The 22,408-nt window shown below is 52.0% G+C and overlaps 2 protein-coding genes across 5 annotated transcripts; one reads left to right on the top strand and one right to left on the bottom strand.

Annotated features, from left to right (window-relative positions):
- Positions 1 to 6,242, bottom strand: LOC114771692 (neurochondrin-like). The gene is given in 8 exon segments (XM_028964980.1): positions 1 to 511; positions 581 to 723; positions 981 to 1,196; positions 2,001 to 2,218; positions 3,047 to 3,178; positions 3,180 to 4,193; positions 4,946 to 5,081; positions 5,581 to 6,242. Coding segments are annotated over 7 exon segments (2,244 nt in total). The 5' UTR covers positions 5,072 to 5,081; positions 5,581 to 6,242; the 3' UTR covers positions 1 to 116.
- Positions 5,719 to 22,109, top strand: LOC114771691 (dyslexia-associated protein KIAA0319-like protein). 4 transcript variants are annotated; one of them, XM_028964977.1, is made up of 23 exons: positions 5,719 to 5,790; positions 6,033 to 6,155; positions 7,936 to 7,992; positions 8,076 to 8,190; positions 9,336 to 9,649; positions 9,741 to 9,915; positions 10,046 to 10,144; positions 10,696 to 10,793; positions 11,196 to 11,283; positions 11,386 to 11,478; positions 11,570 to 11,702; positions 11,925 to 12,153; positions 12,648 to 12,771; positions 12,905 to 13,037; positions 13,173 to 13,321; positions 18,302 to 18,453; positions 18,545 to 18,683; positions 18,755 to 18,914; positions 19,386 to 19,528; positions 19,626 to 19,748; positions 19,849 to 19,939; positions 20,044 to 20,132; positions 20,913 to 22,109. In XM_028964977.1, the coding sequence occupies exons 4-23, from the start codon at positions 8,106 to 8,108 to the stop codon at positions 21,110 to 21,112; spliced, it is 2,817 nt and encodes a 938-aa protein (XP_028820810.1). In that variant the 5' UTR covers positions 5,719 to 5,790; positions 6,033 to 6,155; positions 7,936 to 7,992; positions 8,076 to 8,105; the 3' UTR covers positions 21,113 to 22,109. The 4 variants fall into 4 exon arrangements, with proteins under 4 accessions (XP_028820810.1, XP_028820812.1, XP_028820809.1 ...); XM_028964979.1 differs by lacking the exon at positions 6,033 to 6,155 and having other exon boundaries at positions 5,745 to 5,790; XM_028964976.1 differs by lacking the exon at positions 5,719 to 5,790 and having other exon boundaries at positions 5,858 to 6,155.
- Positions 22,110 to 22,408: the final 299 nt, after the last annotated feature.

Below are 22,408 nucleotides of genomic sequence, written 5' to 3' on the forward strand. Positions count from 1 at the left end.
GAAAATGCAACACAGTTTTATTATGAAAGAAGCCCTTCTCAGCAGTATGGAGGAGTTTTTTACGTAATAAGTCAAAAGCTTTCCAACATTTTTGAGTATTAATACAACATCAGTGGTCAGTGGATCAGCGCTTTCTCCAGCTGCACCATCCTGCTGAGGCAGCTGTCCATCCTGGTCTCCACGTGCTCCCTGATCTCCTGGCGGCACGCCGGACTCTGGCGGGCGATGGCGCAGAGCGCCTCCTCCAAAGCGTCCTGGGACTGCGGGTCGGGGAGGGGACTGCTGGACGCGAGCAGCTCCAACACGTCCTCCAGCCACCCCTGGTCCTGCACCAGAGCCACCAGACAGGGCTGGACCTTCACACACCCGCCCAGGGCCTGCAGACTCAAGCGCCACAGCTCGGCAGCCTCCTCCCACAGCGGGCCGGTCGCCCCCGGGGGGCGCCGCAGGGCGCTCAGGAGGAGGCGGAGCGCGGCGGAGAAGAAGCGGCGCCGCGGGACACCGTCCCGGCCTGCGGGACGGCAGGCGGCGTCAGTAACGCGCCCAGCCCGGCGTGACACGAACACAGAACGTCACTCACCAGAAGGGGGCGCTCTTATCCTGCCCATCATGAGGCCCAGCGTGCACAGGTTGGCGGCCAGGACCAACAGCCGGGGCTTGTGCAGCAGGACGGGAAGAGCTTCGTCCAACAGCGTCTCCAGCGTCTCCAAACAAGCGTCCTTCCTGAGGGAGGACGGAGAACCAAGATGAAGTCTGGACGCACCTACTCCGTTCTGAAGGAACACGTTGAGCGTTTTGGTAGCTGGAGGAAGTATGTTTGATGGGCGTGGCCTCTTTTTACCGTCATGGCGGCTGTATTTAGCGTGAAAAGCCACTTCATGACATGCTCGTTAACATGAGGGGACAGAGTGTGAAATGCTGCCATCTCCTGCTTCGGAGAAGCTCAGATCTTCGTGTGTCGTTCGGACTGGTTTTCATACCCGACCGCGCCCGGCTCAGTGACGGCGAAGTTAAGGAGGGCGGAGCAGGCCGTTTCCATGCCGGGGTCTGGTGTCGCGGTCCCGCCCCCCTCCCGTCTGAGCCTGGACCATCCGCACCTCACGAAGTCCACCAGCAGGCCCGGGACGTCCAGGGCCAGCAGAACGCGCCTTGGACCTTCTTCTGCAGACAGGTGGCACAGAGCTGGGAGAAGGTACCTGATGAAGCACCAAACACGTACAAATGAATTCTGGGTAACGCCCTCCTGCCTGTCAACTGGATGAAAAACGTCCCCATGGCACAGGAGCCAGAGCTGTGGACGATGTCAACAAATAGGTATGCAGAGACCCCACTGTCCCACAATGCAATGCGCCAGTGACCCCATTCTCTATATTCACACAGACCTAAGAAGACACCTGCCCAGTAGAACTTGAGGTATATTCAAGAACACCGAGGTCACGAAAATTAGAATGAAACTACAGGGTTCCTGCGAGGAACAAAACATCTGGGACGAGTCACGAAAAAGGAGAAAAGTTCCATTTAAAGCACAAGATCAACCTTGAAAATCTGAAATAAAACTTCATACCAACTTTCACAAACCAGCCAGAAGTCTGAGCAAGAAAGCGGGACGCGTGCAGGGTGTCAGGGTTGAAACAGGGACGTTCTAACCGCCCGCTACGGCCCTGGACGCAACGCTCCCACCCGTCCCGCTTCAGAAGGTGTTCGGGAGGTCCCCAGGGTCCACGGAGACCTGCAAGGAGCTCCGTTGGGGATCTCATTCGCGCGTCTTGTTGCGTTGTTAGCCTGTGTTAGCCTGTTAGCTTTATGTGCCCTTTTTGTTAACTTTGGTGCGTGTTTGAGTTGTCCCCGCAGGACCGTCCCCTCCTTTAGTCTGTTCTGATGCTGGTTAGCTGTGCTGACTTAGTTCTCTGTAAATAAACGCGCTGTTTACGTCCTCCTCGCCACGCCCTCGTCGCGTTTCTTACACCCCCAGACCCCCCAAGAACGTGACACCGCCTTGCCTGAGAGCGTCCTCCGATCTCCACGCCTCTTCAGACATCCACTCCGCCACGTCCTGGTCTTTCCTCCTGCCCTGCCGGTGATCTCGGGCGTAGCCGATGAGGAACGGTAACAAGGCCGTGACTTCCTCCTTAAAACAGGACGTCTCCTCGGCGAGCCACGCGCAGAGGCACCGGAAGGTGGCGTAGACGAAAGGGTCGTCACGGCGACTCTGATCAACCTGTAAGTTAAAGAGAAGAAGATGGTGAAGGACCTCAGCCACCCCAACAACGGACTCTTCTCTCTGCTGCCATCAGGGACGCGCTGAAGTCCAACACAGAGAGGACGAGGAGGAGGAGCTTCTTCCCGCAGGCTATTCGAGCCTCAACAACCCCAACATAGATCTCCAATACACTCCAGCACGCTCACGCTCAACCACTCTGGACCCTTTGCACAAAATCTCTGCTCTTTTTACTCTTTTATGTGCTTTTTCTTCATCTTTATACATTGACTTTCACTCTTTTGCACACCTTCACCCCGCCTGTCACACATATTTTATCTTAAAGATGTAAAAGTGTAATATTTGGTTATGTTTGCAATATTTGCATATTGGTTCACTGTATACTTGCAATACTGTGGTCTTGGGGCAGTGGTGGCCTAGCGGTTAAGGAAGTGGCCCCGTAATCAGAAGGTTGTCGGTTTGAATCCCGACACGCCAAGGTGCCACTGAGCAAAGCACCGTCCCCACACACTGCTCCCCGGGCGCCTGTCATGGCCGCCCACTGCTCACTCAGGGTGATGGTTAAATGCAGAGGACAAATGTCACTGTGTGCACCGTGTGCTGTGCTGCTGTGTATCACAAGTGACAATCACTTCACTTCCACCCCGCCTGTCACACATATTTTATGTTAAAGACGTAAAAGTGTAATATTTTCATATTGCTTTTCATTGTATACTTGCAATATTGAGGTCTGTAGCAGTCGGTAAAGCATTTCACCGCGTACCGTACCGCGTACCGTACCGCGTACGACTGTGTGTGTGAACGGTACCATCGTGGTCACCGCCTCACCTGTTGCAGGTAATAAACGACGGCGGAAAAGGCCTCTTCCAACACGCCCAGGACCTGCCCGCTCTGCTGAAGACTCAGTCCCACGGCCACGCCCTGGACGCACGCCCGCTCCATCGCCGCCTCCATGATGCGGGTAACAGGCCGTCAGCGTGTTCTGCCGCTCCGGGCCGAGCTCCGCCCCCGGCGGCTCCTCCAGGCCCATCCGGACCTCCACGCAGGCCCGGTTCACCAGCAGGCAGCAGAACTTGGGCGGGCCCACGCAGTCCCAGCCGCACCGGTCCAGCAGGCACGCGGACAGCACCAGGGCGCGGCCCAGATGAGCGCTGGCGAGTCGGGACTGCAGCAGAGGCCTCAGCGTCCCCCACAGATCCGCTCCCATCTTCCGGAACGCCGCGGGTTCCGCCGCTGCTCCGTCCGGGGGGAGGAACCGCGGCAGCGTGGAGCACAAGTCCAGAAGTCGGTGGTCTTTGGCTCGACAGAAGTCCCTGGTGACCCCGGCGAGTAAGTCGAGCAGCTCGGCGGGGTGTCTGCTCCAGGCTTTGCGCCTGACGTCTCCGGAGAGAAGGTGTCCCAGCAGCGGCAGGCCCATCTCGCGGCTCCGGCTCCGGTTCTGGGCCAGCGCCCGGCACAGGGCGGGTACCGCGCCCCGAGTCAGGAGCTGCTCCGGGCCGCGGGGCGAAGCGCACACCGCGCTCAGGACCTGGTAACAGTCCGCAGCCACGGCTTCCTGTAAGGCCGCAGGTGCATGCTGGGACGGAGCCCTCGCCGCCTCGTCCTGGCCAGGCTCTGCAGCCGTGGAGACATCTCCAGTGGTGCTACTGGGACCTCCATTACAAGCTCCTTCGCTTTGGGCTCCGTGATCAGACGCCTTCCCTTGGGGTGTCGAGGTGGGTCCATCCGCCAATATCCCCAAAATCAAAGGGACGGTGCTGAGGAACTGGGGTTGAGACGCCATGTCTGCATCAGTGCTGAGGGCAGCAAGTAAAGCCACGGCCAGCGAAAGAAGTTCTTCTGGAGGCAAACCAGAGCCGTCGCCTCCCCTGACCGCTGTGACCAGAAGCCGGGCCGGCAGGTTCAGCCCCACCGCTTCCAATATGCGTCTCAGGGTCCCGCGATCCAGCTGTCCTGCGGGACACAACCGTGTAATCTAGAGAGAGGACGAGAAGAGGAGGATTAACAGAAGAGTAAAAACTCCAATAACGACTCACATAACGAACAGTTCACACAGTTTAATTCAATTGTAGGACAGAGAGAGAACAAGAAATTAATTAAATTGTGAAGTGATTGTCGTTGGGAGACACAGAACACGGGCTCTAGGGTGCTAGTAGCCTAGTGGGTAACACACTCGCCTGTGAACCAGAAGACCCAGGTTCAAATCCCACTTACTACCATCGTGTCCCTGAGCAGGACACTTAACCCTGAGTGTCTCCAGGGGGGGGGGGGACTGTCCCTGTAACTACTGACTGTAAGGCGCTCTGGATAAGGACGTCTGGTAAATGCTGTAAATGTAATGCAGTGTATCCAGGGCCAGTGGTGTCCTAGTGGTTAAGGAAGCGGCTCCATAATCGGAAGGTCGCCGGTTCGACTACCGAGGCGCCAAGGTGCCACTGAGGTCCCCTTGATCTCGGTCCCGTCCCCACACGCTGCTCCCCGGGTGCCTGTCATGGTGCCCACTGCTCACCAAGGGTGATGGTTAAATACAGAGGACACGTTTCACTGTGTGCTGTGCTGCAGTGCTTCACTTAAGACCGTATTTAAATACGAGATCCATACACCAGGTATCAGAAGTGTGAAAACATCACAGTCTCTCTCACACACACACACACACACACACACACACATTATTAGTAATAAAAGGAAAAAAAAGTCGACGTCACACATAGAACCCGAGTATTTTACCAGTAGAAGAGCCGCCAGGGTGTGGCTGTCGTTTCTGGCGTGAGTAAGAGCCTGCAGACATCTCTCCAGCACGTCCTGACTCCCCACATCTCCCCTGGTTCCACTTCCACCGGGTTCCACCATCATGGACCTGGAACTGCACACCATCCAGATACGTTGACAAAATTAACCACGACACGTACAACATCATCATCATCTCCACACGCGTACTTTACTACATCATCATCATCATCATCATCTCCACACGCGTACTTTACTACATCATCATCATCATCACCACACGCGTACTTTACTACAACAACATCATCATCATCATCACCACACGCGTACTTTACTACAACAACATCATCATCATCATCACCACACGCGTACTTTACTACAACATCATCATCTCCACACGCGTACTTTACAACATCATCATCATCATCATCATCTCCACACGCGTACTTTACAACATCATTATCATCATCATCATCACCACCACACGCGTACTTTACTACAACATCATCATCTCCACACGCGTACTTTACAACATCATCATCTCCACACGCGTACTTTACTACTACAACATCATCATCATCTCCACACGCGTACTTTACTACATCATCATCATCATCTCCACACGCGTACTTTACCTGATCTGAAGTAAATGCTGAGAATTCAGCTGAAAATCACATTTATGTCTCAATTCGACAACACGCGCGCGCACACTGTCAACCCGGAAGTAGACCTTAAAACAGGAAGCGCGTCACCGTGACCTTCACGGTACGAATTTGTAGAAACTGTAAACACCAAAAAACGTCGTGTTCGAGCCTTGAGGAGCAGCGTTTCTTTACTTTTAACAGGTTTGTTTGTGGCGCACACTTTTATGAATTTTCCAGAGCGACGTGTGACCAGCACGTTTAATAATAATAAAAAAGGATAAACGACTCCGTCTGTGACAGCTGTCATTAAATAAGAGAGTGCGGCACGTGAGGTCCGGAAGTGGCCGCTGATTGGCTCCTGTGCCGAGTCGCGAGTCGCGAGTCGCGAATCGAACGGAATGTCCTGACCCAGATCCACAGCAACTCTGACGTTACCGACGCAGGCCCGCAACGTGACCGGGACCGAGACCGAGACCGGGACGGAGACCGGGACAACCTGTCAGCCGCCCACGGGTACGTGACCTGGACGGAGACCGAGACCGGGACAACCTGTCAACCGCCCGCGGGTACGTGACCGGGTCACACGGTAATCCGGTGATTACGCGCTGCCTTTATTTGACTGAATATTCCGGTGACAGCCTTGCGTGGTTGGTTCTCAGGACATGTATTTAGCTGCTAATGGCTCTGTACACTTGTTCTTTCGCTTTTGAATTTGACTATTTTTATTCGTGACATCCGGCTTTCGTGGTTCCACGTTTATTAATTTCTGGCTGCAACGTGTTAACGGAGCTTCATACACGGTATGAAATGCGTGAAATGCTTTTGCGACTGATGTAGACCTTAATATTGCAAGGATACAAGTGAATACGGTTCAGGAAGCGGCCCCGTAATCTTAAAGTGAAGCGATTGTCAACTTGTGATACACAGCAGCGCAGCACACGGTGCACACAGTGAAATTTGTCCTCTGCATTTAACCCATCACCCTGAGTGAGCAGTGGGCAGCCATGACCAGCGCCCGGGGAGCAGTGCACCATTATTATGAAGTTCTCTGCTTTCTGATTTTCTTTAAGTTTCAAGACCACGATGCAGTGACAGGAGGAGAGACTTTATTCTGAACTGTTCTTATCATGGTCTCCTCCTCATCATGGTCTCCTCCTTATCAGGTCTCCCTGGGAAATGTAAATCTGCCAAACGCTTGAAACTTTGCAGAAATGCAAAGTGACGTTGTCTTATAATCTTCATTATATCTGTCCTGATCATATATTGTGGACTGAAGAATATTTTGAAGTCATTGTGGGAATTCCTATTTTATCGTTTGGTCCACTACCATTTAAAATTAAAGGGTCATTTAGAAATATCGTAAATTTCCATGACAAGAACAATCATTGAGAAAATTTGAAATAATGTAGTCGAACCCACGTCTGCTGATGCACCGGATACTGAGTAAATATGCCCATTTTTATTGATCCCTTAATCAGTGTAATTGGATTCATGCAAAAATAATTGAAAATAATTTTCTAATAATGAACAAAGCTTTTAAAGTCACAGATTTTGGCATTCCGCTGCAACTTAAAGACTTGTTGCTGATTGATAAAATCTATCAGTGAATATGTATTTGATGTAAACTGTGATTTCCTATTAAAACCATGGACGTTTCTACGTAACCCTAAACGTTAATGGCGTATTATTCCCACCCCGATTTACCTTGTCAGTGCTGAAGTTTACAGGCTGACGAGAGGTGCAGGTTCCTGACGTCCCGAAGTCGTTTCTCCCGTTAATCCCGTTTTTGGCGCCGTCTCGGTTGCTGATACTGCGGAATGTGGTTCGGAATGAACCTGCCGCTTTTATGATGATCCTGTACAGTTATTTCAGCTCATGCACGGCAGGTCATTCCAGGTGACATTTACCAGTCACGGAGCTCTAAAATGCTGCGTCCGCACTGTGGGAATAGTCACCAAGGAGGCCATTTACAATAATACATCATTACAAATATGACATTTCAGTGCTATATGCTACATAACTGTTGGTTTTCTGGCTTTATGCGGAAGGAGCATTTGCATCCTTTGGCCAGTCGTGGTTAGATGTATTTTGCAGGTTGTCTCTGCGTTGTCTGGTCGTGTGTGTTTTGTGGGTTGGGTTGTGTTTGGGCGGGTGTGACATAAACAGCCCTAAACTCTTCTTTTTGAGTTTGTTCTCTTCTATCCTCTTTTTTTAACCACTGGCTCAGCGCGTGGACGTTTTGTAAAAGATTTTGGCAGTTTAAACGTGACGCGTTACGGGACTTCCAGGATGACAACTGGCGTGTTTCTTTAAGATAACTCTGTTTGCTTCCCTCCTCGGGAGCAGTACGGAGCAGTGCGATGGCGCTGTCCCCCCGGCCCCCGTCTCAGGGTCTGCGCGGAGGTGAGCTGAAGTCGTGTTCTGCATGTTTGGGGCTGTCGCGCCGCTTCTTCTGACCTTTTACTTTGTGTTTTTCTGTTTTGAAGGTCTTTGGATGTAGTGACGCTGAGTAGAACATGTCCTGCCGGAAGCTCCCTCGCTCCTCCCGGCCCGTCCTGGTCATCCTGGGTTATCTGATGTGTTGTCTCTTCTCGTCCACAGGTACGTGGCACGTGGGGTGTATTTTACACACCGCTCGGTGTCCCTTCGAGACGTTCTGGTTATGGACGCGAGTTGTCTTTAGGAGGGTGGCTGTCACTGGACGTGTGACGGATGGCTGTAAAAAAAATTTTAAAAAACGCCACAAAGGCCACTCTGTCCGTCCGAGCCCGTCAGGCGAGGGGGTCGCCAGCGAACAGAGCCATTGTGTATCCCGGCGAGGGATTCAGCAGCTTTCCTGGGGTTTAGGGTTACGGCCCCCCGTCCTATAATAATGTCACTCTGGACTTGCCGCTACCATAGCAACAGCGCTCGTCGTGCCGGGAATGGCGGCCGCGTAAACGTCTGTAATCTCCAGCATTCTGACCGCTTTCTGTTGAAATACGCTGATGTAAACTTCCCTTTTTTACCCCGGGGACGGCGAGGTGTTTTTGGTGCTTTTTGTTCCCTGCACAAGATTCTTCGATACTAGAACAGAAACGGCCGTTTACCGTGGTTTTTTCTGGTATAGAACCAAAGTTTACAGTTACAGAAGCGTACTTCATTTACAGCATTTACCAGACGCCCGTATCCAGAGAGACTTACAGTCAGTAGTGACGGGGACAGTCCCCGCCCTGGAGACACTCAGGGTTAAGTGTCCTGCTCAGGGACACGATGGTAGTAAGTGGGGTTTGAACCTGGGTCTCCTGGTTCACAGGCGAGTGTGTTACCCGCTAGGCTACTACCACCCAGTAGTTACAGGGACAGTCCCCCCCCTGGAGACACTCAGGGTTAAGAGTCCTGCTCAGGGACACGATGGTAGTAAGTGGGGTTTGAACCTGGCTCTTCTGGTTCACAGGCGAGTGTGTTACCCGCTAGGCTACTACCACCCAGTAGTGACAGGGACAGTCCCCCCCTGGAGACACTCAGGGTTAAGTGTCCTGCTCAGGGACACGATGGTAGTAAGTGGGGTTTGAACCTGGGTCTCCTGGTTCACAGGCGAGTGTGTTACCCGCTAGGCTACTACCCACTACCACCCTTCAAGGTACCTAAAAAAAAAATCCTGTTTTTATGCTGTCTTAGAACGGGGAGTCCTACAGCTAAAAGTCTTAATTATTATTCTATCTATAATGAATCAGATTAGATGAGTGATTAATTTGTGTCCTCAGCTGGAGTGTGCAGGGTGACCGGTGGCGTGTTGGGGATCCACTGGACCAGTGTGTTGGGTCTGGGCTGGAGACCCCTGGCTGTAGGCAGGGGAGGCCCCCAGTGCTGGGAGTCCTGCTGCCTGGAGCCGGCCTGCGGCGCCGTGTGGACCCTGGGGGGCCGGTGCGTGCTGCTGAGCTGCGCTCGCACCCCGGGGTGCTCCATCACCTCGCTTCCGCAGCCGCACATGGAGTCTCTGGGGCTCCTGCAGCAGCTGAGCAAGGCGGCGGCGACCGGGACAAGGAGGCCGAGGCGAAGTGTGTCTGGTCCCAAACAAGTGAGATCTACTTTCTCATTTTTTTACATTTTCATTTCCTTCAAAACTCATCGACATTAACCAGCAAAAACCGCACCGCCTCCCTCTACAGAACGTTCCAGAACCTCAACCCACCAGCCCAGCTGCGCTGTTCACCAACCGCATGGAGCAGCAGAACCTCACAGCTTCCCCAGAGAGAACCTCCCAAGCAGCAGCGACGTCCAACGACACCGAGGGCGTGGCCACGCCCACCGCCAACGCCGCCACCACGGCGCCCACGCCGGCCGGTGAGCGGCTCCACCACCGTCAAAATATTACCCAGAAAACGCCGCCTTGGCCTCAGCATAGGAACCCTTTTTCGGGCCTTCAGGCTTCGCTTGACTATAAATAACCGGAACCCTCTGTTTTCCACCGCAGTGCGAGAGTTGGTCGTGTCGGCCGGCAACAACGTAGAGGTCACCCTGCCGCGGAGCGAAGTCAACCTGAACGCGTTCGTTGTACCGTCACCGCCAGAAGGTAGCGCCGCTTGCACCGTGACATTCAGACAGGACAGCAGGGTATCCATCTCAGCTCATCCTCCAGACGTCCAGAGTGGAGTGGCCACGCCGTGACGGTGCACTCCAGCGCGCTAGAGAAGCAGAAGTCGTGTGTTCCTCCGTGCAGCACTGTTGCCACGGACGATTTACATTTTAAAACGGTTTTCAAGATCCTTTCAGTCAGATGCACAATTCTAGTAGTACAAGAATGGCCATGATGTTATGAGGGTTTAACTAAATGAGAGATATTCCAAGAAGCTAGTAAATCTTTGGGTGGTAGTAGCCTAGCGGGTAACACACTCGCCTGTGAACCAGAAGACCCAGGTTCAAACCCCACTTACTACCATCGTGTCCCTGAGCAGGACACTTAACCCTGAGTGTCTCCAGGGGGGACTGTCCCTGTAACTACTGATTGTAAGTCGCTCTGGATAAGGGCGTCTGGTAAATGCTGTAAATGTAAATCTATATAAGAGATATACAGCAGATTAGCGTGCATGATCGTGTAAATGGATTCTGCTTCTGTTCTAAAAGGTACCAGCTATATGTTTAACTGGCGTTTGAGGACCCACCCTAAAGACTACAGTGGTGAGATGGAGGGGAAGCATAGCGACATGCTGAAGCTGAGCAAGGTGCGCACGTCCCTTCCATACTTCCACTCGCTCACTTCACACATCCTATGGTTTTTTTTATTTTTTGCGTGTACGCGAACGTATTTCAGTGGTCTTAGACCAACACTCCAAATGATTATGCAGCTTGAAATGGAGCCTGAAAATCATGTGGATGATATTTACAGTGGACACAAGTATGAAGAGGGATGGCCTGCAGGTCTGGTCCCGCTTCTCCAGGTAGCCTGGTCAGGTGACACTGTACAGTCCGGCTCAGGACGTGATCAAGATCGATCTATTATCCGCCATTGCAGCACTCTGCACAGCTACATATACTCTTCATGTTGCGCTGTTCCCGCCACGTCCAAAGCAGCTTGGACGTCCTAGTAACCATTTCCATCCCTCTCGTGTCTCTGACCTATTTAGCTGACTGTGGGACTGTATGAGTTTGAGGTGATTGTGGATGGAGAAGGAGCACATGGAGAAGGCTACGTCAACGTTACGGTCAAGCCAGGTATTCCTCTTTCCATGTATTACTACTCACTGTGGTCCATCCGGACGTTAACGTCCCAGTTTGGTCTGATTTGGTTCCATATGAAACATCGCTTGTGTGCAGAGCCTCGTGTGAACAAGCCGCCTGTTGCCGTGGTTTCGCCCAAGTTCCAGGAGATCTCGTTACCGACCAGTTCCACGGTGATCGATGGCAGCCGTAAGTGGGCCTGATGCCGCGGATTGGCCCGCGTCAGGCTTCAGGGACGAATGTTGTCTTCTTGATACGGATTTGCACGGTTTCCCCACAGAGAGCACGGACGACGACAGAGTGGCGGCCTGGCACTGGGAGGAGGTGAAAGGGCCGCTGAGGGAGGAGAAGATTTCGGCTGATACCGACATCCTCACCCTCACCAACCTGGTGCCAGGAAATTACACCTTCAGGTGCCTCTGCTGGACCTTTTAGAGCTTCTTATGCTTCCAAACTGCCAGTGGAAACATTAGGTAGATAGTTAGACACGTTATTGATCCCAAAGGGAAAGAAAGTTGAGATATTCCCATCATCATAACTACGAGAGGGTTGTTGTGGAACGGATCCGGGTTCCAAAATGAACAAATACGTCTATGGATGCATGAACTGTGAATTTGAACTGTTTCCTCTGGCAGTCTGACAGTCACCGACTCTGATGGGGCCACTGGCTCCACCCAGGCCATGCTGCTGGTGAACAAGGCCATGGACTACAAGCCTGTTGCAAACGCCGGGCCCAATCAGGTGATCACGCTGCCCCACAACTCCATCACGCTGTACGGCAACCAGAGCAAGGACGACCACGAACCGCTGGCCTACGAGTGGACCCTCAGCCCCAACAGCAAGGGCAAAGTGATGGAGATGCAGGTAACGCGTCCGCGCTCCTTCTAAACGCTTAACTAGTAGTATTTTTACATTAGATTCAACTTATGTACCATACAGGGCAACGAAATGCAGTTTAGTTCTAACCAGAAGTACAATAAGCAGCAAGTGCAGGATACAGTTCAATACATAATACAGTTATATGCATAAGGTGATATGTGCAGGAGATGGATAAATATGAACATATTTATAAAGAACAAAAGTGTATGTACATAGAATGTATTCTATGTTCTATGTATTGGTGAGGTAAGTAAAATATTTTTGGAGAAGGGAAACTGTGTCCAGGGAGGAGGTTTGCTGTGCATCGTTCCCATAAACCCATTTATCCCACATCGTTCCCGCTGATTTACAAAGTCGATCGCAGTCCTTCTGTTAATACTCACATCCTTACATGAATGTACGCCGACCTCGTAAAATGTGCGGCCATGTTCACGCCACAGACCCATCGTTTCAGTTCGCTGCCCCCGCTGTCTTTTCAGGGCGTGCGGACCCCGATTCTGCAGCTGTCCGAGATGCAGGAAGGAGACTACACCTTCCAGCTGACTGTGACCGACTCCGCTGGACAGCAGGACACCGCGGAGGTCACGGTTATAGTCCAGCCAGGTGAGCCTGCTGCATTATGGGTACTGCCGAGCTGAACCCCGGTGTTGGGTGCCTGCAGGCACGTGATTGGCTGATTTTTCCAGGATTAGTAATAGGACGTGAGAATTGAGACTGTCCCTTTCGCTGCCCTCAGAAAATAACCAGCCTCCCGTGGCCGACGCCGGGCCTGAGAAGGAGCTGACGCTCCCTGTTGACCACACCACGCTGGATGGCAGCAAGAGCAGCGACGACCAGAAGATCGCGACCTACCACTGGACACAATCCCAGTCAGTGTAGCTGCTACACAACAGCACTTTACGGGATTTTCCTACGGTCTCGTGCCGTTTCTCTATTAGATATACATTTGTGCTAAATTTACACGTCTGCTAACGTCTCGCTCGCCGTCCTGATTTGTGTGTCAGGGGGCCGGAGGGGGTGAAGATGGAGAATGCAGACAGTGCCGTTGCCACGGTGACGGGCCTGAAAGTGGGCACGTACACGTTCACTCTGACGGTGACGGACGAGAGGAAGCTGCAGAGCGCTCACTCTGTCAAGGTCATCGTTCGTGAAGGTAATGGCAGCCCCCATCTGTGTGCACGTGTTGTGTTGTGATTCTGACCATCTCCTCCATGCAAAAACGAATTGATTTTCGCTAAAGACGTTAATATGATGATTTCCTGCATATCGCATTCATGGATTTGCATTCATACAGTATAATATGAAGGAAGTACCTGGTCCATTTCCTGGCCCCTTACCTGGCCCCTTTCCTGGCCCCTTTCCTGGTCCCTTTCCTGGTCCCTTTCCTGGTCCCTTTCCTGGTCACTTTCCTGGTCCCTTTCCTGGCCCCTTTCCTGGTCCCTTTCCGGGTCCCTTTCCTGGTCCCTTTCCTGGTCCCTTACCTGATCCTTTACCTGGTCCATTTCCTGGTCACTTTCCTGGTCCCTTTCCTGGCCCCTTTCCTGGTCCCTTTCCTGGTCCCTTACCTGGTCCCTTACCTGGTCCCTTTCCTGGTCACTTTCCTGGTCCCTTTCCTGGTCACTTTCCTGGTCCCTTTCCGGGTCCCTTACCTGGTCCCTTTCCTGGTCCCTTACCTGATCCTTTACCTGGTCCATTTCCTGGTCCCTTACCTGATCCTTTACCTGGTCCATTTCCTGGCCCCTTACCTATTCCCTTACCTATTCCCTTACCTGGTCCCTTTCCTGGTCCCTTACCTGGTCCCTTTCCTGGTCCCTTACCTGGTCCATTTCCTGGCCCCTTACCTATTCCCTTACCTATTCCCTTACCTGGTCCCTTTCCTGGTCCCTTTCCTGGTCCCTTTCCTGGTCCCTTACCTGGTCCCTTACCTGGTCCCTTACCTGGTCCCTTACCTGGTCCCTTTCCTGGTCCATATCCTGGCCCCTTACCTATTCCCTTACCTGGCCCCTTACCTGGCCCCCTTTCCTGGTCCCTTTCCTGGTCCCTTTCCTGGTCCCTTACCTGGTCCCTTTCCTGGTCCCTTTCCTGGTCCATTTCCTGGTCCATTTCCTGGTCCCTTACCTGGTCCCTTACCTGGTCCCTTACCTGGTCCCTTACCTGGTCCCTTTCCTGGTCCATATCCTGGCCCCTTACCTATTCCCTTACCTGGCCCCTTACCTGGTCCCTTTCCTGGTCCATTTCCTGGCCCCTTTCCTGGTCCCTTACCTGGTCCCTTTCCTGGTCCCTTACCTGGTCCCTTTCCTGGTCCCTTACCTGGTCCCTTTCCTGGCCCCTTACCTATTCCCTTTCCTGGTCCCTTACCTGGTCCCTTTCCTGGTCCATTTCCTGGCCCCTTACCTATTCCCTTACCTGGTCCCTTTCCTGGTCCCTTTCCTGGTCCATTTCCTGGCCCCTTACCTATTCCCTTTCCTGGCCCCTTACCTGGCCCCTTTCCTGGCCCCTTTCCTGGTCCCTTTCCTGGTCCCTTACCTGGTCCCTTTCCTGGTCCCTTTCCTGGTCCATTTCCTGGCCCCTTACCTATTCCCTTTCCTGGTCCCTTACCTGGTCCCTTTCCTGGTCCATTTCCTGGCCCCTTACCTATTCCCTTACCTGGTCCCTTTCCTGGTCCATTTCCTGGCCCCTTACCTATTCCCTTTCCTGGTCCCTTACCTGGTCCCTTACCTATTCCCTTTCCTGGTCCCTTACCTGGTCCCTTTCCTGGTCCCTTTCCTGGTCCCTTTCCTGGTCCCTTTCCGGGTCACTTTCCGGGTCACTTTCCGGGTCACTTTCCGGGTCACTTACCTGGTCCCTTTCCTGGTCCCTTTCCTGGTCCCTTTCCCGGTCCCTTTCCCTTTCGTGGTCCCTTACCGGGTCCCTTACCTGGTCCCTTTCCTGGTCCCTTTCCTGATCCTTTACCTGGTCCATTTCCTGGTCCCTTTCCTGGTCCCTTACCTGGTCCCTTTCCTGGTCCATTTCCTGGTCCATTTCCTGGTCCATTTCCTGGTCCCTTTCCTGGTCCCTTACCTGGTCCCTTTCCTGGTCCCTTACCTGGTCCCTTTCCTGGTCCCTTACCTGGTCCCTTTCCTGGCCCCTTACCTATTCCCTTTCCTGGTCCCTTACCTGGTCCCTTTCCTGGTCCATTTCCTGGCCCCTTACCTATTCCCTTACCTGGTCCCTTTCCTGGTCCATTTCCTGGCCCCTTACCTATTCCCTTTCCTGGTCCCTTACCTATTCCCTTTCCTGGTCCCTTACCTGGTCCCTTTCCTGGTCCCTTACCTGATCCTTTACCTGGTCCATTTCCTGGCCCCTTACCTATTCCCTTACCTATTCCCTTACCTGGTCCCTTTCCGGGTCCCTTACCTGGTCCCTTTCCTGGTCCCTTACCTGGTCCATTTCCTGGCCCCTTACCTATTCCCTTACCTATTCCCTTACCTGGTCCCTTTCCTGGTCCCTTTCCTGGTCCCTTTCCTGGTCCCTTACCTGGTCCCTTACCTGGTCCCTTACCTGGTCCCTTTCCTGGTCCATATCCTGGCCCCTTACCTATTCCCTTACCTGGCCCCTTACCTGGCCCCTTTCCTGGTCCCTTTCCTGGTCCCTTTCCTGGTCCCTTACCTGGTCCCTTTCCTGGTCCCTTTCCTGGTCCATTTCCTGGTCCATTTCCTGGTCCCTTACCTGGTCCCTTACCTGGTCCCTTACCTGGTCCCTTACCTGGTCCCTTTCCTGGTCCATATCCTGGCCCCTTACCTATTCCCTTACCTGGCCCCTTACCTGGCCCCTTTCCTGGTCCCTTTCCTGGTCCCTTACCTGGTCCCTTTCCTGGTCCCTTACCTGGTCCCTTTCCTGGTCCCTTACCTGGTCCCTTTCCTGGTCCCTTACCTGGTCCCTTTCCTGGCCCCTTACCTATTCCCTTTCCTGGTCCCTTACCTGGTCCCTTTCCTGGTCCATTTCCTGGCCCCTTACCTATTCCCTTACCTGGTCCCTTTCCTGGTCCCTTTCCTGGTCCATTTCCTGGCCCCTTACCTATTCCCTTTCCTGGCCCCTTACCTGGCCCCTTTCCTGGCCCCTTTCCTGGTCCCTTTCCTGGTCCCTTACCTGGTCCCTTTCCTGGTCCCTTTCCTGGTCCATTTCCTGGCCCCTTACCTATTCCCTTTCCTGGTCCCTTACCTGGTCCCTTTCCTGGTCCATTTCCTGGCCCCTTACCTATTCCCTTACCTGGTCCCTTTCCTGGTCCATTTCCTGGCCCCTTACCTATTCCCTTTCCTGGTCCCTTACCTGGTCCCTTACCTATTCCCTTTCCTGGTCCCTTTCCTGGTCCCTTTCCTGGTCCCTTTCCGGGTCACTTTCCGGGTCACTTTCCGGGTCACTTTCCGGGTCACTTTCCGGGTCACTTTCCGGGTCACTTACCTGGTCCCTTTCCTGGTCCCTTTCCTGGTCCCTTTCCCGGTCCCTTTCCCTTTCGTGGTCCCTTACCGGGTCCCTTACCTGGTCCCTTTCCTGGTCCCTTACCTGATCCTTTACCTGGTCCATTTCCTGGTCCCTTTCCTGGTCCCTTACCTGGTCCCTTTCCTGGTCCATTTCCTGGTCCATTACCTGGTCCCTTTCCTGGTCCCTTACCTGGTCCCTTTCCTGGTCCCTTACCTGGTCCCTTTCCTGGTCCCTTACCTGGTCCCTTTCCTGGCCCCTTACCTATTCCCTTTCCTGGTCCCTTACCTGGTCCCTTTCCTGGTCCATTTCCTGGCCCCTTACCTATTCCCTTACCTGGTCCCTTTCCTGGTCCATTTCCTGGCCCCTTACCTATTCCCTTTCCTGGTCCCTTACCTATTCCCTTTCCTGGTCCCTTACCTGGTCCCTTTCCTGGTCCCTTTCCGGGTCCCTTACCTGGTCCCTTTCCGGGTCCCTTACCTGGTCCCTTACCTGGTCCCTTTCCTGGTCCCTTACCTGATCATTTACCTGGTCCATTTCCTGGCCCCTTACCTATTCCCTTTCCTGGTCCCTTTCCTGGTCCCTTTCCTGGTCCCTTTCCCGGTCCCTTTCCCTTTCGTTGTCCCTTACCGGGTCACTTACCTGGTCCCTTTCCTGGTCCCTTACCTGGTTCTTTACCTGGTCCATTTCCTGGTCCATTTCCTGGTCTCTTACCTATTCCATTTCCTGGTCCCTTACCTAGTCCTTTACCTGGTCCCTTTCCTGGTCCCTTACCTAGTCCCTTTCCTGGTCCCTTACCTAGTCCTTTACCTGGTCCATTTCCTGGTCCATTTCCTGGTCCCTTACCTATTCCATTTCCTGGTCCCTTACCTAGTCCTTTACCTGGTCCCTTTCCTGGTCCCTTACCTATTACCTTTCCTGGTCCCTTACCTAGTCCCTTACCTGGTCCCTTACCTGGTCCCTTACCTAGTCCCTTTCCTGGTCCCTTACCTAGTCCTTTACCTGGTCCCTTACCTAGTCCTTTACCTGGTCCTTTACCTGGTCCATTTCCTGGTCCCTTACCTAGTCCTTTACCTGGTCCCTTTCCTGGTCCCTTTCCTGGTCCCTTACCTAGTCCCTTTCCTGGTCCCTTTCCTGGTCCCTTTCCTGGTCCCTTTCCTAGTCCCTTTCCTGGTCCCTTTCCTGGTCCCTTACCTAGTCCCTTACCTGATCCTTTACCTGATCCTTTACCTGGTCCATTTTTAGAGCTGGTATATTAATTATACAGATGCCCTCTATTAGGAAGTAGTTACACAAGCGTAGATGTTTAGCTGTCAGTGGTTGCCTAATCTGTTGCTTAAAATAGGGCGGAATTATCCCAGTCGTAAAAAACTCTCCTCACAGTCACAGGTTCAAACCCCACTTACTGCCATTGAAATTGAAGTGATTGTCATTGTGAAACACTGCAGCACAGCACACAAATCAAGTTTGGGATTCGAACCTTCTGATTACAAGTCCTTCCTTACCTGCTAGGCCACCACTACCCCATTTTGTCTCTGAGCAAGACACTTAACCCTCAGTGTAGGATGCTCTGGAAGCCATACATGTAAATTATAGGCCTGCATAGTCTCTGTTCATGAATATTGACTGACTTTTGGCACCTTGTGACATCATTTTTGCTTGTTTGCCACAAAAGAACTTGACCAGCCACCTATGGCAAGGGTCCAGTCCAGCCCACCAATCACTTTGCCTCTACGGACCGCATTGCTTGATGGGTCTCGGTCCACAGATGATAAAGGTTCAATCTCCTACCTGTGGACCCGTGAAGATAGCAGCCCGGCTGCCGGGGTGAGTAACATGAAATGCCAGTTAGATGTGTGTGTAGCATTAGTCTTGGTCTTCAAGAAGAAACTTGGTCTTCATTCCAAACCCCTTGTAGGATGTTCTGAATAACTCAGACCACCAGGCAGTGCTGTTTCTGGGTAACCTGGTGCAGGGAAAGTACAGCTTTACACTCACTGTGACCGACAGTAAAGGCCAGAGCAGTTCAGACCGTGGCACCCTGGAGGTGCGACCAGGTCAGTGCAGGACCATTTAAAATACATGTACGTGTGTACGTGTTGTGATGCGATGTTGATGTCTTTGGCAGACGTGTGGGAGAGGGACCTGGTGGAGCTGGTGTTGGAGGCAGCCGTGTCGCAGGTGACCTACAGACAGAAAGACATGCTGCTGCGGCAGGTGGCTGTGCTGCTGGGTGTCCTTGACAGTGACATCGTCGTAAGAGAGGTCAGCGCCTTTAATGAACACAGGTCAGTACCATCTCGTGCTCTTGGTGTAGGTCTGTCTAATTGTATTGGTTTCTGATCCTCCAGTCACCAGACAGTGTCCCTTTGTGCCCACAAGCTCCAAAACCGCTTGTCAAGAGACCTAGTTCTTATTTAAGAATGTTACGTACCTGTGGCAGATAAATGCATGTGGGGTGAAACGACCACATATCTGGCAACACTGTGTTATTAGTGTGACGGTTACAGGTGAGAGTTTAAATTCTGCACAGGAAGTAAGGTGTGTAAGAGCTGTTCATCATCTCTGTCATCTCTAGTTCACATTTTAACCCTTTTATTTATAAAAGTATTATTCAAATTTATCCTCTGGGTGTTAGAAATAATTATCAGAAACATAGATACAGATAACTATCAAGCAGACCTTTTTAGGCCAGCCTGTTTATTTCTGATTTGACTTGTCAATCATGTCGTATTTCATGTCTGTTGTTTGCTTGTCAGCACCCATATTGTGTTCCTGGTATCGGGGGGTCCAGGACGGCCACCGCTTTCTGGCCACAGTGTTGCTGTGGGGCTGCGCAACCAGCTTCGAAACCGGAAGAACGATTTCTTGATCTTCAAGGCTCGCCGCGTGGACACAGTCAGTGAGTGCTGAACGTCAGAACATCTGGTCATGCAGAGTAGATGTTCCGGGCCGTCACGGTGGAGGGACTCTCCTGAAACTCTGTGTTTCCTGTCTAGTCTGCCAGCTGAACTGCTCCAGTCACGGCGAGTGCGATTCTTTCACACGCCGCTGCGTCTGCCACCCGTTCTGGATGGAGAACTTCATCAGGACGCAGTTCGGGGACGCTGAGAGCAACTGTGGTGAGAAGTGGAAAGCCTTCTGTACATTAGTAATGACGTTATTACAAGTTACATCAGTGTAATAGCTATGGTGTTGCTGATCCTTTTCTTTTCTTTTCAGAATGGAGTGTCCTGTATGTGACAATTGCATCGTTCATGATTGTTGTTTCCATAGCTACCTTTATATGGGGCGTGGTGTGTTGTTGTCGTAGGTGAGCGTCATTTTTGGAACCCTTCTGGTGTAATTGTGTTTGAGGTGAAACAGTCGCGTGCTGGAAATGTTCTCTATGTTTTATGTATGTATGTATTTGTACAGGAGGAAAGGAAGAGTGCGCAGGAAAAGCCGCTACAAGCCGTTGCAAGATGATGAGCAAGACAGCTTAGAGCTTCAGACACCCAGAGCCGGTAACACACCTGTAGCCACACGTGTGCTGTTGTGTTGTGAAAAAAGCCTAAATCTCACACCGATCAGCACGTAACAGCTTGTCAAATTGAATTAACGTTAAAACTAATTCACAATGAAAGAGCAGCAGAGTTCATTATTACTGCTCGTAATGTTCTGGGGCAGGTTGGTGCCCCACCCCGAGTGATCACCCGCCCCGTCACCTGCCGTATATCTTGTAATGTCCGTGACCCCGATGTGGACTACGTGCTTGCAGATAGTGAGCGAGTGATAGAGCGAGTGTACATTTATGTTAGTCCGGTCTGTATTCATGTGATGTTTATTGCACATTACGACGCCTGGAATGGTGGGTTAGTGCCACCTGCAGGACAAAGTCCAAAACATACAAAAAGGGGGTTTCTCAACGTTGCCAGAGCGCAACCACTAATAGTTTTAGATGCGATAGTCAAATTACAATCTGTGCCCACATCCCTCTAAAGCGTTTTATCTCGCCGTTTTAATCCATTCTATTGCATTCAGTATAAAAAGTGAACAGCTATAAATTAAAGCAGCTTTCCCTAAGACAAAATCAAAATAATGAAATTGCATATTGCTGATGCTTCATTGATGCCAGGATTTGCTGCTTGTGCACGTCATAATAAAAAAATAGCATTCTTGAAATGTTGTGTTGCTTAGATGAGTTATTTTAATGTTATAATCCCTTTAACCACCGGTTCCTGGGGAAAGTGGTACTATTGTTAAAATGAGTTAAAACACCCTTCCCTTCTTCGCTTGTCTTGCAGCTGGACGTTTGAAGGCAGTCCCGCCTCCCTCTTCCTCCGCCCTCATGCGTTCAGACTCTGAGTTGGACAGTGACGACGGCCAGGGGGGGACCTCTTGGACCGACAGAGAAAAGGGCCAACTCCTGCGCCCCCAGAACGGCAGCCTTAGAAATGGCCACGGGCCCCTGAGGGCTAAGATGCAAAGGGAGGAGTTGTTATAGCGAGAGCAGCTGGGATGAAGGTCCATGCGGTCCACCACACAGAACGCTGTAGCTCCTCACCTGCCCGTCTTAGACTCCTCCAGAGACTCGCCCGAGTCCGAAGGGGAGCCACCTCCTTCAACATCATCTCTGCGCCAACACTGAGCCCCGGACCCCAGAACCTTCTAGAATGTACGCTCTCTGCCGCAGAGGACGAGAGAGGCACCTCTGCACTCACAGTGTCACTCGTTCCCATCACTGCCTAAGACCCCTCACGTAGAGATTCCGCGGAGCCGGAGAACTGGCGCTGTGCATGAGACGACGCCGCGTGGGCATGTTGTCTGTTGTATGCTTGATTGTAATGCTGCGTATTTACTGCACGCTTGGCGCCGTGCGCGGGTCGGCCGGCCGTTTCTGTTACTTTCGTACACCAGCATACTCCAGGGCCACGCCTCGCACTGGGTAGTAGATGACACTGGACGTTCGAATGCTGCCACTGTGAGCCTGTTGTTGACCACTGTTCCTTGTCATGTGAATCTGATGCACCTTCTCACATGCATTTTGTTTGGAATGGAATGTACCGGAAGGGAATTTCGGAAGAAACCATTTTTGTTTTGTGTTGCCTGCGCTCTCCCTGTTCCCACCGGACACCGACTGGAAGGTCATATCCTTGCTGCTCCGTCACGCACATGCAACGGTGGAAAACGATGTCCATCCGAACATATAGCCTGAACGTGTAGATTTAGGAGACGGGAGACAGCGTCTCAGTCTCGGGGTGGTTTGGACCGGGAAATTTCTGATTCTTAAGTGGAATGACTTTAAGCAGCGATTTGAAGTGGACGCCAAGGCCTCTTATCTCATTTTGTTTCTCAGTAGCAAGAATGAGGCCTTATGGGAGAAAGGCAACAGACAAGGGATTTTATTTTTATTTGTAAAGTATGTGTGTGAAGGAATTCCTGTTATGTGACCTTAAAAAACTGGATTATATGGAAATTAAAATGAACTATGTTTAATTTTGTGCTGTCTGCTTCTTGTCTTTTTTTAATTTTCTGGCTGATTTTTCAATCTCCTTCGTCTTCTGACGTCTATTGTCCCCACGGTGTCGTTGAGACACCTTTCTCCACTGGCGTCGTCGAACATTTACAGCAGTATTTTATCGAACTCCTGTAATGGGATTGGGAGATTTGCACCACTTAATTCCCATACGCTTTGCCTGTTGCTCCTTGACTGCAGAAACTTCCAGATTGTGCTACGTTGAGGCATGTTGAGGCAGGTTTTGTAGTGTAATGGATGGCATGTCTTATTAGAATGTTTTTT

The sequence above is a fragment of the Denticeps clupeoides genome, unplaced genomic scaffold (assembly GCF_900700375.1).
Source record: "Denticeps clupeoides unplaced genomic scaffold, fDenClu1.1, whole genome shotgun sequence".
In the NCBI taxonomy this organism is placed as follows: domain Eukaryota; kingdom Metazoa; phylum Chordata; class Actinopteri; order Clupeiformes; family Denticipitidae; genus Denticeps; species Denticeps clupeoides.

What these genes read in the sequence shown, in the direction of transcription:
- LOC114771691 (XM_028964977.1), top strand. Translation starts at nt 8,106, where the DNA reads ATGTCCTGCCGGAAGCTCCCTCGCTCCTCCCGGCCCGTCCTGGTCATC. An exon ending in ATAGCAGCCCGGCTGCCGGG is followed by an intron (nt 18,454 to 18,544) that starts GTGAGTAACATG and finishes AACCCCTTGTAG; the next exon opens with GATGTTCTGAATAACTCAGA. An exon ending in CACCCTGGAGGTGCGACCAG is followed by an intron (nt 18,684 to 18,754) that starts GTCAGTGCAGGA and finishes TGTCTTTGGCAG; the next exon opens with ACGTGTGGGAGAGGGACCTG.